Source organism: Anabrus simplex, chromosome 7, assembly GCF_040414725.1.
Source record: "Anabrus simplex isolate iqAnaSimp1 chromosome 7, ASM4041472v1, whole genome shotgun sequence".
In the NCBI taxonomy this organism is placed as follows: Eukaryota; Metazoa; Arthropoda; class Insecta; order Orthoptera; family Tettigoniidae; genus Anabrus; species Anabrus simplex.
Genome location: NC_090271.1, coordinates 247713386 through 247728710, shown reverse-complemented (window position 1 = coordinate 247728710; position 15325 = coordinate 247713386). Strand labels below are relative to the sequence as shown.

The 15325-nt window shown below is 38.8% G+C and overlaps 1 protein-coding gene across 1 annotated transcript in view; it reads left to right on the top strand.

Annotated features, from left to right (window-relative positions):
• LOC136877538 (uncharacterized) overlaps positions 1 to 15325 on the top strand; it is a 60995-nt gene that overhangs the window by 31311 nt on the left and 14359 nt on the right. The window contains exons 3-4 of the mRNA XM_067151661.2: positions 1983 to 2056; positions 9317 to 9455. Of these exons, the coding sequence (XP_067007762.2) occupies positions 1983 to 2056; positions 9317 to 9455 (213 nt within the window). The remainder of the gene's footprint in view (positions 1 to 1982; positions 2057 to 9316; positions 9456 to 15325) is intronic.

The following is a 15325-nucleotide window of genomic DNA, read 5'->3' as shown; positions in this document are numbered from 1 at the left end:
ATTTAAAGGTTACAAAATCATAGTCACCTTAGTATCAATTTGAGAGGGTTCCTCACTCTTTATTCCCTAAATTCCTTAGACTTGTTTGAGAATTTACATTGAGAAATATAAGTTACATTGTGAAAGAGATTCAAAACCTTCCCCTCGAGCTAGCTTTCAAAGACAATATTACATTGCTAAACAGACTCTGCCATTACCTTGAGCTGGTGGACCTCCCGAAAATGGACGAGGGAGACCTTCCCCCTGCCTCCGCTACGAACACACACTAAACCTCTTGACTGGAGTGATCACAAAGACAACATGGCCCGAAATGTCCCAGCTTTTATAGCTGAGAGGAAGGTTCTAGATTTCTCTGGGCCAAAACCCTGACACACCCCGAATTTTCATTGACAAGCAAATAAATATAAAAAACAGTGATTGGTTACTTAAATAAATGTACAAATTTTGTTATTGGTTAACATATTAACTTGGCAGGAAGAGATAGAAGTGTTGATAACTTAAGAACACCAAAAACAAACTGTAAATAATTCAGTTTAGGAAACCTTGACACAAAACATTACTTTGAACATTAATAGTTCATCTTCACCCCAGAGGGTGCACATAAGTTGATAGTAGCGATATCTGTCTAGAAATGTTCAAATTATTTCCGAAATGTTTCGGATTTCCTGTTATACGTGGCTTTCTGCAAGGCGCTAATTCTAAATGCACAGGGCAGGTGTAACTCTGGTATTATTATTATTATTATTATTATTATTATTATTATGTAAAATTTGTCTTTTGGTGATGATGGGATAGAAAAGGGCTAGGACTTGGAAGGAAGCAGCTGTGCCCCTAATTAAAGTACAGCCCAAGCATTTGTCTGGTGTGGAAATGGGAAACCATGGAAAACAATCTTCAGGGCTGCCAACAGTGGGGTTCGAACCCATTGGTTCCTGAATACAAGTTCATAGCTGCACAACCCTAACCGCATGGCCAACTTGCTCGGTATTGTTGTTGTTGATCTGGGTCTCTCTTGCGGTATTTATTCAGTAAACTATAATTACAGTAATAAACTCACAGTAATGACTTCATAGATTATGACGTGACCTCGTAAAACTCTTCAATGATAGTTGTGCTGCTTTTGCAGTAATAAATTTATGCAAATTAATAAAACTTTGTTCCAGGTGCACACCAGAGCTAGAATTCATTGAGAACCAGGTATATTTTGTTTTTATATATAGATGCATAATGTAGGTTAGTCTTAGTAGTACTTACATCAGTTTACTTTTTTCCAAAATCGCCCACCGCCCATGGCCATAAAACATTGCCGCCTATGAAGCATTAACCTCTGACTCACAGTAGCCCGTCGAGCGCCCAGTATGGTTCTGCAGAGGCGACATGGTGTCTGTTAGTTAAACACCTGTGGTCTTCCGTGTGGCAGTTTTCGCGGGTGATAACATTCTCTCTGTGATATTGAAGATCCAACCTTGACACTGTTGACACCAGAAACCCTAATTCTTGTGTAATCTCCACAATGCTATGACCCATGCGCTGCTTCAAAGTCTGTTAACTCGCAACATGTTGTCATCTTCATGACACTGGTGTCTGTGACAGACTGCTCAGCTGCGCCACATCTAGTCACAATGCTCAGGGGTCATACACAGCACGTTTTCTAATGGGACACCCGTTCCCATGACCTTTTAGCCATTCGGTGTATGAGACGTGAGGGTGCATATTATGAACACACTGTACCGACACATTTAGATATGTGTTGCCATCGTCACCTTGCATGTTATAAGGATGTATCTTGTTCTTCAGTACATGTTTGTAATTTCAGTACCATTTCTTTTGCACATAATGATGTAGGACAAGATGTTTCCTTCCTCATTGATTTGTTCTCAGCACTGACTGTTTAAAACTGGAGGGCAACTCTAGCAGGTTAAGCTCTTTTCATTTTTTGTATAATGCTCCTTTGTAGTGTAATTATTTTTGTCTCTTTGTAGAAACTGCAATGGGATTCTACATGGCTGAACTACTTCTACTTAGTAACATTATCCTAATATTTGGAATTTTGACGGTAAGTCCTTTGGAACATATATGTGTGTGATTGTATACAATCTGTAGATGTTTTAAACTAAACTTTATTTACGTGCAAATTAAATTGATAATTTTCTTTGTTCGGAACTAATAGCCCCTGCATATTGAGCATGAAGAAACTCTGCAATATTCCACTGGGTTTCTTTTAGTGCCATTTTATATGAATTGTGCACAGTATGCAAGCCACAAGATCCAATGTTCACCAAAACAGGAGCATCGGGATCACCATTTAATAAATTATTCATATCGTGAAGGAATTTGTTATTTACATTTGGACCATCCATTGAAATTCGTAAGAGTTCTTTTTTTTATTGAATCCTTGCACTGTTTGCAAAAAAAAAACATAATAAATCTGAGGAGGTTGGAACTAAGAGATGCACAATCAAAATAAGAAGTGCATACCATATTTGTATCAGGAGTGAAACAATGAACTACAAGATCCATTAGCACTTTCAACACTACCATATTTTAACATGGATCCTGGCTGTGAACTGGGTCTTTTTGCTAATTTTTAACACGTTATTATGGAACAGCGGAACATATTAGATGCCTGATTTTAGTACCGTATGAAGGTGTCAACCATCCAAAATGAAGATGTTAATCAACAAGTGAATATCTGAAGTAATTTAATTATACTAGTCTTATGAAAAACATGAAAAAAATACTACGGAATTTTTTTTACATTGAGGTTATACCACTAAGCTTGCTCAAACAATAAAAAATAATCATTTAATGCGACTACTTAGGCCACAAATAAACACAAATGTAGTGGAATAAAATATTTACCTATTTAGGAATAGTTTGTTTTTGTATGGTAGTCCTGAAAACATTGGACTATACACAGTCCTACTTTGCACTCTTTGCACCACCATCTACTCTCTTTTCTGACGCGCTTACCACTTTCAGTAGACCAATAATCACTAAGTGTGGGTAGCTTCACCACACACATATGCAAAATTGTTGCAAAAAAACAATAAATTTCGTGAAGTTTTACTGCAGACCACCGGTGCCACATGGAATTTTCCTTCAGTTTGCCCTGACGTTTCATTGCAGCAATTGTCGTACCTGCATATCTGTTAGTTTCTGCTTTTATATTTTTGATTACATCGTCACTAAACAAATTACTGAAACAATCCATTTCGTCACTCCCCGCGCAAAACTGAGTAGAACCAGATGCCGACTGGAAGACAGGTAGCTGTGGTTGGTCATCTGTTTCTGACCATTCATCATCAGATTTAGATGATCTAGCAGATGTTCACGGCACAGGTGAATCAGCAGCCTGCATCTCTTCGTCTAAACGAAAAAATAAACCCAAATTTCTGTAGGCGAAGTATTTCTATCGTTTGTAACCGGAGTAAAATGATACAGCTAAACACTTACGTTCCAAAGCGACGTAATAAATAAAAATCTTACCTGAACTATCGCTTGATACGTTATCCGGTTCGTAAGCAGGGTCGTTGTCACTTTCATCCATCTCTGAACCCGCTTCTCCCGATAAAATATCCAAAATATCACTATCATTGAGCCGGCGTGAAGATATGTTTACACAGTAACACAGCGTGACAGATTTGGCGCGCGCAGCACACGGCACACCGAGAGCTTCGGTAGAGGTCACGGCAAGGAGAAAATACCCTGTCTATCGTTTCAGTTTGAAATTCCCGATAACTGCTGCATTCTATTGGTCACTAGATGAACTATTACCTCCAACCAAGGGACGGGAACCGTACGTGATACGTGCAGCTGGATATAAACACACGAGAAAATCACGCCCGTATCACATACGGGCGTCGTCCAGAAGCAGGAAAGCAGCGCGCCCGTATCCCGTACGGGCATAGTGTTGAAAGTGTTAGCCCATATGAGAAATTTTATTCAGTGACTCGTCAAAACCAACGGTGAAATGTGTGCGCTTAGTACATGTCTCAAGAACTTGTTTATGAAAAAATAGGGAGCCAAATCATGAGCGACTGTGTATGCAACTTTTGTTCTGTGCAGTTGAACTTTTGAAGCTATTTCAGAGTCTGGAAACATTATGGGGAACAAACTTACATTAGCTTCACTGGTACATAAAGAATGGTGTTGCATGACAGTGTGCATGGACCATATAATCTCAGCTTTAGTTACTTGCTCTCTTGAAAGATAATTCAGCACTCATCTAGTCTCTGGTGCTTCATAGTGTAGTGAACCTTTTTGAATGGTGGTAGTAGTAGTGTCATACATGACAGTATTTGTTGTGGTAGCTGTGGCAGGCAGAATAAAATTTGTGTTTGTGGCCGGGATATTACCTACAGAATTTAATTTTAACTTCACTTTTCAATTTTTTTTTTTTTTTTAATAACTTCAAAGAGATGACGAGAACTGGCTGAACTTGACATTAGGTTGTAAAAGTAAATGTACTGTACTTCTGGGGGTGGGATAGTGGGTTTCTAGACATCGCAGTGAAAAATCTCTCCTCTGACACTCGTTCCAAGTAAGATTTCTTTTAATTTCTACTTCTTCAAAATGTTAGAAACGACGTTGAACAAGAAAAGAAGAGGAAGGTGATGCAGAAGCTCGACAGTCCTTGGTGGCTATTGATGAAGACATTTCCTCACTGAAGCATTAATGGTGATCATTTTTTTTAATCTTAAAGAGAATGTTATTAGAATAAATTCAACTTCAATTTTTAAAATTGAATATGTACATTAATTGCATATTTATTTTTTGGATGTTAAGTTTTCAAAATGTATTTCAATATTACTGTCATAGCTGGAAACTTCATTTCTAATTTTATGTTTAGTAATGTGTCAGGGGAAAAATATGTTTTTTTGTGTCTGGAAAACAGGGAAATGTCCAGGAATTTTAAAATCTGAATTTGGTGGGCACCCAGTATAATGAATGAATTGTAGCAAGAACTTATACAAAAAATGGAATTTGACTTGCAGAAAATTTCTTAAGAATGGAGCCATACTTTCCAGTGTCAACTTAGTTAAATGTAATTTAAAAGTTTTCCTGTCTGTCAAACACACAAGTTCAGGATATAATTATATAACACTATAACAAACCTGTAAAAAATACACAATATTGAACAAAAATGACCTCACAATTACGTTGTTTTCTGGTGTGCCTATCTAATAAGTACTATATAGTTGTAAGATTATTTACATCTATATTGCAATACTAGTTTTGATCTTTAAATCATCTTCAGTTGCTTACATTTAACAATTAAAATAGTACTTTCACAATCATTGGAAACCAGTTTCTTTGAGTTTATCATATATTGTAGTCTTAAAATCTAATAACTGTTAATGTTTCATTTCACTGGCATATTAACACATTCTTTCCAAACTTTTATAAATTCACTTTCTTTCTGTCTTTCCCCATCCTTCAGCCCCACCTTAGACACCCCTTTTCTCCTTCTCCCCTTCCCTCCCATCCCACCCCACCCCACCCCACCCCACCCCACCCCACCCCTCCCCATCCTTTCCTCTTCCTTCTTTGCCCCCTCCTCTCCCTATCTACTCCTTTGTTTACATTGTCTGCTTCCTACAAGAAGTCAGTGCTTGTTCCCTATCCACTCCTTTATTTACATGGCCTATCTGCTTCCTCCAGCAAGTTGGTGCTTGTTCTACATCAGCCATTGGATATCGTCGCTGCTGGGAAGAAACTTCGTATGTGAAATATTTTAGCTCAGAACTTTGGCCGGTAAGGTTCTGTCATCTAAGGCGCAATATTGTGTGAGTATTGTCAAGGAATTCTCGCTCTTCATAATGTATGTGCTGCGGGTCATTATATCTCCAAAAGTATTATCACATAGGAGGTTTTGTCCCGGCATTGACTATATACTGTACATCTCACTACACAGGTGAGTGTCAAATAATTTTTCTCCTTTTTTATTTCTTTTCTGTATGTTTACTCATTCCTAATTCTGGCTATCATTTCCAGATTTATTTTTTTGCCTGAGGTCCTAAGTCAACTTAAAGATGTCATATTATGACAAGATCATAGCCATAATTTTGTTATTATATGTATTTTAATGTTATATATTCCTGCAACATTGTCTGGTATACATATGTTTTAGTTATCGCATAATCCGTTTAATTTTTATTTGGTTGAAGATGGCCACTAAGTGGCTGACACTAGTCCCAAGACTGATGTAATATTATTTACTTGATATATTGTATTGAAAATCCCAAGACTGATGTAATATTATTTGTCAATTTATTTCTTATAATTGCACTTCAATACAGAACAAAAATTAAATTTATAGCTTATAAGCTACTCAGTTCACAAGAGTCACCGTGGACGGAACAGGTGTTTATTGTCAGGCATTGAGACTTGAGAAAGGTACACGTGCGGCAGCTATGCTTACCCCTCGCACCTCTTACCCCGCATCCATGCGTCTTCTCATCACGTGCTCCAATCTGACGGAGGCCAAAAGGAGAAGTGGAAGACCAAGAAAAGAATTCTATGACGACCGTACACAACCGTAAAGAAGTTAGCTCTGGAAAGAATATCTCTATCATGAGCATGATAGTGTTGCCCACCAACCATGTAAGGTCTAGGGTATTTTTAGCATACAGCGCCAGCACCACATTTTGAAGGATTGAATTTTCTTTTTATCGCTCCCCCCTGTTTTCTGTGTTATGTAAAGAGATGGGTAGTGAGCATAACATATTGCCTTCATTCTGAGGTGTGATGGCTTTCGCGTAGATATGTATTAAGTCTGAATTTTGTTCAGATGATTCTGGCACATTTATTAGGATTTATGATTACAAATGCTGTTAGATATGGCCTCCCAACTGAGGAACATCCTGCATCCATAAACAGCATGGTCGACAGTTGCCCGAAGCATATTGGGTGAAATCAGAGTGACATGTTGTATTGTAGCCTTTAGATAAGACAGAGATCAGGTATGTCCCTGATAGACACGATCCTTCAAATATCCCCACAACCAGAAGTCAGGGAATATTGAAGATCACACGTCTGGAAAATGCCTAGAGATGATGCGGTCATTACTGAAGGTTTCTTCCAGCAAATCTTTCACCTAGCGAGTGACTTGTGTTGTTGCCCCATCTTGCATGAAAATAACAGTGTGGTACTTATAAAGCTGAAATCACATGTTGCACAGGGAGGTCTGTATAATGTCCAGATCTTGCTGCACACATAACAAGCCCATGAGGGGTCACCTTCTCAGAGAAAAATCGACCAAGAATGAAGGAGTTTGTAAAACCACACCAAACAGTCACATAAGCTGAATGAAGTGGTTGTTCCTACAACAGCCAAGGAACCAACATAATGCAATTACATCAGAAGAACATTCTGACATCAGAGTTATGGAATATAGTACGTTCTGACTGCTTGCAGCACAATATTTTTGCCTGATGCAAGACTTGGAACTAATCATTTTTGTGGTATAATTCACAAATGCATTGCTTAGTTAGCATATCTAAGATCATAACAGCCCATGCTGTGCTGCACCGAACAGTCAGTTTAATTGTAGACACCTGGTACATCCTGAAGTGGTGAATTATATAACCAAACGTTGTGAGAGCCTAATATCACATTTCAGGGAGTATTTGCCAGAAAATCTAAAAATCAGAATTCTGGATCAGAGATCCCTTCTTTGTCGAAGACACTCTGCAATCATCTTTGACAAGAGAGGAAAAAGATGAACTTATTCGGCTAACCTGTGATGGAAACCTTGAGAATAATTTCAGGAAGGTAAATTTAATGGAGTTCTGGTGTACGATATCTGAAGCCATTTCTTTTCAGTTTTGACTCGGTTACTTTTTAACTGTTAGGATCCTCAGTTTATTGAAACTCAAGTATGAAAAAATAAATGTATAAACTGCCTGAAAAAGAAACAACAATAAGAAAGAAATACCTGCTACTGTATTTGTGAGAAAGCTGTAAAATTTCTGCTTGTGTTTAGCACAACTCATCTGTGACAGTGCATTTTTTGCACTTGTATACATTAAAGGCAAATACAGGAATAAATTAAGGTTTGATTGAGAGTTACAGCTAAAGTAACGAACATTAAACTGGACATACGGAAGCTGTGCTTGGTAAGGCAGGCCCATCCCTCACATTAACACGTCAAGTTAGTCTAACTACAGTGAACTCTTGGAATAAATAAACAAAAGGCATTACCATAATGTTTCTGCACTGCTTCATTTAGATATAATCATTCACACCAAGTTGTCCAAAAACAACACATTATTTATTATTTTAATGCCAGTAAAAGAAGGTTATTTAAGTAATATTTTAGTAATTAATTGTATAATCACTAGTTGCTAATATTAGGTAATAAAATAATGGGATTTTAAATTTTAGCGTTTAAAGCCCCTAATATTACCATTGGAGACAGAAGAATGAATGCAGAGTTGTTTGCAGATGATCTAGTGATATAGGGAAACTGTGAAAGTGAAGTGCAGGAACAGCTAAATGTATGAGAGAAAATTGTGTCATCATATGGAATGAAGTTCTCAGCTCAAAAGAGTGAAGTGCTGTTAATGACACAAAACAAGAACCGAACGTACAATGGCATGACGTTAAGAGCAGAACATTTGAAAAGAGCTGAAAGATTGAAATACCTGGGAAGTGTAATTGAAGAAAATGGAGGAAGCAGGATGGAAATCAATGAAAGAGGAAGGTGTGCAAATGGATATTTTAAGAGTGTGGGGGGATTGATACAGAACAGATATAAGGGAATTTTCAACAAGACTTAAGGTGTTGAGTAGGTTTAACGAGAATGGACACAGTAAGAAATGAGAGAGTTTGGAAAATGGTAAATGAGGTATCCCTACAGGAAAAGATAGAAAAATTAAGGTTGCAGTAGTAGGGACATGTTAAGAGAAGGGAAGAAACGAGAATACCAAGAAAGATGTTTGAAATGGGGTTGAAGGGAAGGAGACCTAGAGGAGACTGATGGGGACAGATGGCTGAAAGGTGTAAAGAAGAGCATCGAGGCAAGAGGAGGGAACTGGATGACACTGACAGAAGAAAAGTGGTGGATGAACAGAAAATGATGGAGAGGCCTATTATGTTCCAAGCAGATCTAGTCTGTGGTAAGAAACTGCTCCAGATAATGATGATGATCATGATGGTATGGGAATAGTATGAATGTTGGTTTAGTGGTATGCCAGTCTTGAAATTTAGAAACCCCTGTTGTGTATATTGTGGCAAGATTTCTGTATGCAGTTCCCTTTTATTTATTTTTTTACACAAGATTCTCATCTGAATAACAACCTTGCTATTTCAGGAGAAAGCTGATTTTCTTTATGCTACACTGTCAATTAATGCAGTACTTATTCCGGCCGCACCAATATTGATTATAGTTTCATTGTTGTGTGCCGGACCAAGTTTTCCAGCTGGAGCAGCGATAGCACCATGTGGTCTAGGTAAGTTCAGAAAATCTTCCATTGAATGAGTTGGTTCTGAAACTTTCTTTTTGCAGAACCATGTAAAATTCAAGTTGCATATTTTCACACATTTAAAGCAAATTTGATGTATTTAGTAGATAATTGCAAATTTTAGAAATATTGTGGCAATTCAGGCTGTGAGTACTGAGGAGGTCAGTGAGTGGGGACAGTGTTGGCAGGGCCGGCAGCGAGTAAAACAGTAGCACTGGTGAACTGTAAGGCTTGCTATACGGAAGTTCCTAGAAGAAGCAGGAAGCTGATAAACAATTTTGCTAAGAATGTGTCCAGAATTATCTGGACATAGCAGCTACGAGAATTTTCTGCGGTCCTGTATAAGAGTGAAGCTGGCCGGTCTTGAGTGAATCAGTGTTGCATCAGTCGCGAAGAAGTGAGTGTAAGTAGTCTGTCAAATGGGTACGCAGAGTTCAAGTTGTTCTAGTTGTGAACTCTGTGCTGTGAGACAGTGTGTGGAGAACAAGAGTTCAAAACTTCATTGTGCTGTATGTTTGATCACGATCATGAGTTATTGCTGTGTTGAGTTAACTTGTACATACATTGTAATTTACTCCAAGGTGTAAAGATCAGATATCGCTTCGATGGGGGTTTGTTAAATCTGGTTAGACTTCATTCCCTAAAGCTTGCTAAGATTTCTTCCGTTACGGAATTGCAATACGCAGATGATGCTGCCGCACCTGCTCTCTCGCCTGATGAGCTACAACAGTCCATCAGTTGTTTCAGGAGTGCTTGCGATCATTTTGGTCTTTCCATTAATGTTCAGAAAACCAAAGCACTCACACCACCTGCACCAGGGACAAACCTCCCAGCTTTCAATATCTCCATTGCCGATACTCCACTGGAGCAGGTCTATCACTTTTTATATCTAGGAAATATCCTCTCAACAAATGCTAATTGCTCACAAGATGTAATAGGAGAATTGGCGTTGCCCACTCAGCATCTGTATGTTCATCCCCATTGCGGTTTACCCTCCGACTCATTAGCTGAACGGTCAGCGTACTGGCCTTCGGTTCAGAGGGTTCTGGGTTTGATTCCCGTCTGGGTCGGGGATTTTAACCGTCATTGGTTAATTCCAATGGCCTGGGAGCTGGGTGTTTGTGCTGTCCCCAACATCCCTGCAACTCACACACAACACTTTCCTCCACCACAATAACACGCAGTTACCTACAAATGGGAGATGCCGCCTACCCTCGTCAGAGGGTCTGCCTTACAAGGGCTGCACTCGGCTAGAAATAGCCACACAAAATATTATTATTATTATTATTATTATTATTATTATTATTATTATACCTTGGATTACCGTGCTGTTGTCGTATCAACACTGCTTTATGGTTGTAAAACTTGGACTCTACTGTCAGAGTATCAAAAAGCTATGGTTCATTCCACGTAAAGAAAACAGTATTGCTCTTATGACAACAGGGTTGCCATATCGAACGGCTCTGCGCAACACAACCACGGGGAAAAGGCAGGACATATATCTGTGAAATTCAATATTTAACTTCAAGATAACAAGCGGAATATACTAAGCTGCAAATAATTTGTATGAACTAAGGGGGACGGGGAGTTTACAGGGGCTATTTTTGGTTTGTACAGAATCAGAGGTAAACTACGGCATATAAAAAACCTCAGCATTGAAGTGTATGGTAAATCGGCGGAGAAAATAGATAATATTTTTATGGGCTCAAAGGGTGAAGGATGCATATAATAAATTCCTCCAGACGGGCTGAGTGGCTCAGACTGTTGAGGCGCTGGCCTTCTGACCCCCACTTGGCAGGTTCGATCCTGGCTCAGTCCGGTGCTATATGAAGGTGCTCAAATACTTCAGCCTCGTGCCGGTAGATTTACTGGCACGCAAAAACTCTTGCGGGACAAAAATCCGGCACCTCGGCGTCTCCGAAATCCGTGAAAGAAGTTAATGGGACGTAAAACTGTGATTATTATTATTATTATTATTATTATTATTATTATTATTATTATTATTATTATTATTATTATTATTATTATTAAATTTCACCAGGCAACGCAGGGTACTACAACGCTGTCGTATCGCTTAACAAAAGACAATAGTAAAAAATTAAATGCGGTCTTAAAGAAAACAGCGGTAATTAAAATACGTTTAAGAAAGAACAGCTATATAACAAAACCAAGCACAAACAAAACACATTACAAATTTTTGTATCAGTACAAGTTATGCCATGACTTATTGCTGCACACCACAGCATCAAAATCTTCAGTAACAACTTCTGTGCAGTACGAAAATAATACAACACACACACATACTATGCAGTATATAACCAAAGTAAAATATCTGCCATTAGACAACTTTATGCTACTCACTCAACAGAAGACAAGTACGCACTGATTTCCAGCCTAAAACACACATGCAATAAAGAAAGATGGTACGTGACTTCACTACAGAAGTGAGCTGACCTTGGTTCACAGACGCTTGTACCAGAGCAACATAGAAGACAAATGAAGCAAGGCAACAAAGCGATGGCTGTTCCTGCCATTGTACTTCCTCCCTACGAATGTATTTATGAAAACTAAAATGTTATATAGTTATTTTAATATCTAACGGGCAAAAATGCCTCATCCTTTTTATCTGTCTTTCATAATATATTACACAGTACAGTATAATATCTCTTAATCACGAGGAATTATGGGTCTCAGGGGGGGCATGTTCATTCGTTGTAGGTCTGTAAGAGCAATACTGTTTTCTTAACGTGGAATGAGCCATAGAGCACTTTCATCATGAATGAGGACCTTACAATGCATACCGAGATCATGATTTACCATGCTGTTGTCACATAAACACTGCTTTATGGTAGTGAAACTTGGACCCTGTACTGTCAGGATATCAAAAAGCTAGAGCGCTTTCATCTGCAAAAACTTAGATCCATCTTGAACATAAATGGGAGGACCATGTCACCAACCTTGTAGTTCTTGAGAAAGCGCATGGTATAAGCATTGAGGCTACCATCATTGGCCACCGTCTCAGATGGATAGGGCACGTCCGTCGCACGAATGAAACCAGGCTTCCACAAGACTTCATGAAACCCCTTTGAGGCGTTTCAAGGGTCAGCTAAAGCATACTCAGAAACGAGCTGCAATTGACAGTCAATCCTGGGATATGCTTGCTGGTAATAAACTTCATTCCGGTTCCGTATTGAGTTCTTCATTATTGACTGTTATGCCTTTCAGCGTTCAGACTGCTAGCATCTGTGAATTTACTAAACTTCACCACAATCTTCTATTTGTAACTAGCTCTGTGGCCTTGTGCAGTTCTATAACTCTTATCATTAAATCATTAGAAACTGAGTCTGACTATAGTTGTCTAGGCCCCTCTCTACTTCTCTTACCCTTCCATGATGGAGTCCATTATTCTTCTTCTAGGTAACCTATCTTCCAGAAGTGACACAACTAAAAATTTGTTGATTTGTTGTTAATAATGCAGCCGAAAAAGGCAGAGCAGTCTCCTTATTCAGATAAAATGACACATCTCAACCTCCAGTACTTTTCGATAATTGGCAGTAGACCATGAGCAATGTAACAGCTAAACCAAGCTCTTGAATGCAGCCTCAGCGATGTCTGACTAAATAAACAATATATCACAGGACAGTCTAGTGCAACTGACCATACGTTGTCAGCAATGGATGAATATGTAGCATCCAACCAATAAATTTCAAATAAGAGATCAATTGTAAACGTAAGTTAGAAATATGTAGATGGGTTGTTAGTGACCCAGCTGGCACAGATGGGTTGATAGTCTATAGCCTGATTTGAAGGCTTGTGTTCGCTCAAAATGAAAGCATAATTTAACCGTTCAAGCCGCTTCAACGTGTACATGTACGGACCTATAAATTGTAAGCCAGAAGCAGTTGGACGTATACCTGTACGGACTAGGCTAGCGATGTTTTAGATGTATATCTGCGTGCCATCTGTTGGTTATCAACGTGAACTTTTAGCACGGCTCACAGCACAGTGTATCGTTCTATGCATCTGAGTATCTTCTACCGTAATGCGTCATTGTGTTGGCATAAAAAGAATTTGTTTCATCAACATCGACGATGAGAATAATCCAAGTAATAATGAAATTTTTTAGTGATGATGATTATGCACAGCAGGAAATTACGTGTGATGTACATAATGATAGTAATATAAGTGAATGCTCACCCAAGTGGTCATGGACACCTGTTGATTCAAATTTTATTCCAACAAGAAGGTAATTAGGCCTTTTAGATTACTTTGCATGCCACCGTTCTGTATGTAGATACATCTGCATGATATGAACTGCGTATCCACTTATTTTAAACAAAATCAGACAAGTCGTTTAGAAGTTATAGCAATGTTTGTGACAGCATGTAAAATTGTGATATTATTATAAAATTTATTGCCGCTGTAGGGTAAAACTTGGCCAACTTTTAATACCGGCTTGAAGGGTTAACCAAGTGATAGAATCAGTGAATATAAAAACATGGTGCTGATGGTGAGATTCTGAAACTTGTGTTTATACACCAAACCAGTGAAGGGCATCATATCCATATTTTATAATTTTATGGTGCAAAATATGAGGTGGACAGTCAAATTAGCAAGGCAACTCAATTTTACCACCAAGTAAGACAACTGCTGTGGGATAAACAAGTACCATTGAAAGCTAAGGTGACATTATAAAAATCATATCGTCGCTTCACCGGTAAAAGGTTGTAATCCACAAAGCTCTTCCTATTGACTATTCTCCTTAAGACTGGTCACGCCTCCCAGCCACTTATGGATATGCAACCCATCAGAACAATGTCCGTTGTGTTCGTTTTCCTATGCCGATGAGTAACCGAAATGAACCTAACATGCATTATACAATAGGAGTGCGTAAATACGTAATGCAAGCATACATTCGTATAGTACGGTACAGTAAGGTTAATTTTCCTTTACACATGGACATAGGAAAATGAACACAACAAAATTTGTTCTGATGGACTGCATAAACATATGTGGCTGGGAGGCGTGACCAGTCTTAAGGAGAATAATCGATAGGAAGAGCTTTGTGGATTACAACCTTTTACCGGTGAAGCAACGATATTATACTGTATACCCATCCTCTTGTATAGCTTTGAAACGACCACGTTAACGAGCCAAGACAACTCAAACTCCAGGCTGCAGAAATGAAGTTCCTATGCACCATGATACAGAAGACCAGGAAGGACAAGTTTAAGAATGAAAAACTCTGAGAGGAGGTGGGAATGGAAGACTCCCTGCTACAGAGGATCCAGAAAGCAAGACTGAGGTGGTTTCGCCATGTTAGAAAGATAAGTGCAAGCACAAGCAGGACTGCAAGAATAGAATATGAAAGAAAAATAAAAGGAAAAATGTCAGTGAGCAGACCCAGAGGAAAATGGACCAATCTGGTGAAGAAAAATGTTAAGGAGAGAGGGACAAAATAGGGAGGAGATTACAAGAGACAGTGGTTTATGGACAGACAAAGATGGAGGGGGCTTGTACACTATACCCGGGCACCTGGAGATGGTCAACGATGATGGTGGTGGTGATTATTGTTTAAGAGGAAGTAAAACTAGGCAATTATCCTCTATATAACTCCAATCTGAGAGGAAAAAAAAAAATGGAAAGGATCTGACACTTCAATAAATGAAGGTATCAGCGAAAGAAAGACAAGGGCCACAAAGGGCGTGAAAATTAAAGACTCCTTAGGCTTTTAATATTGTCGTGGTTGGAAAAGAGCAAAAATTGACCAAGGGAGGTCGGATAGGATAGATGAAAGTGAGGAGCCTGGCACAAGTAAGTGGAAGCAGTGCCAGGACTCAGCTGAAGACCCTGTGCTT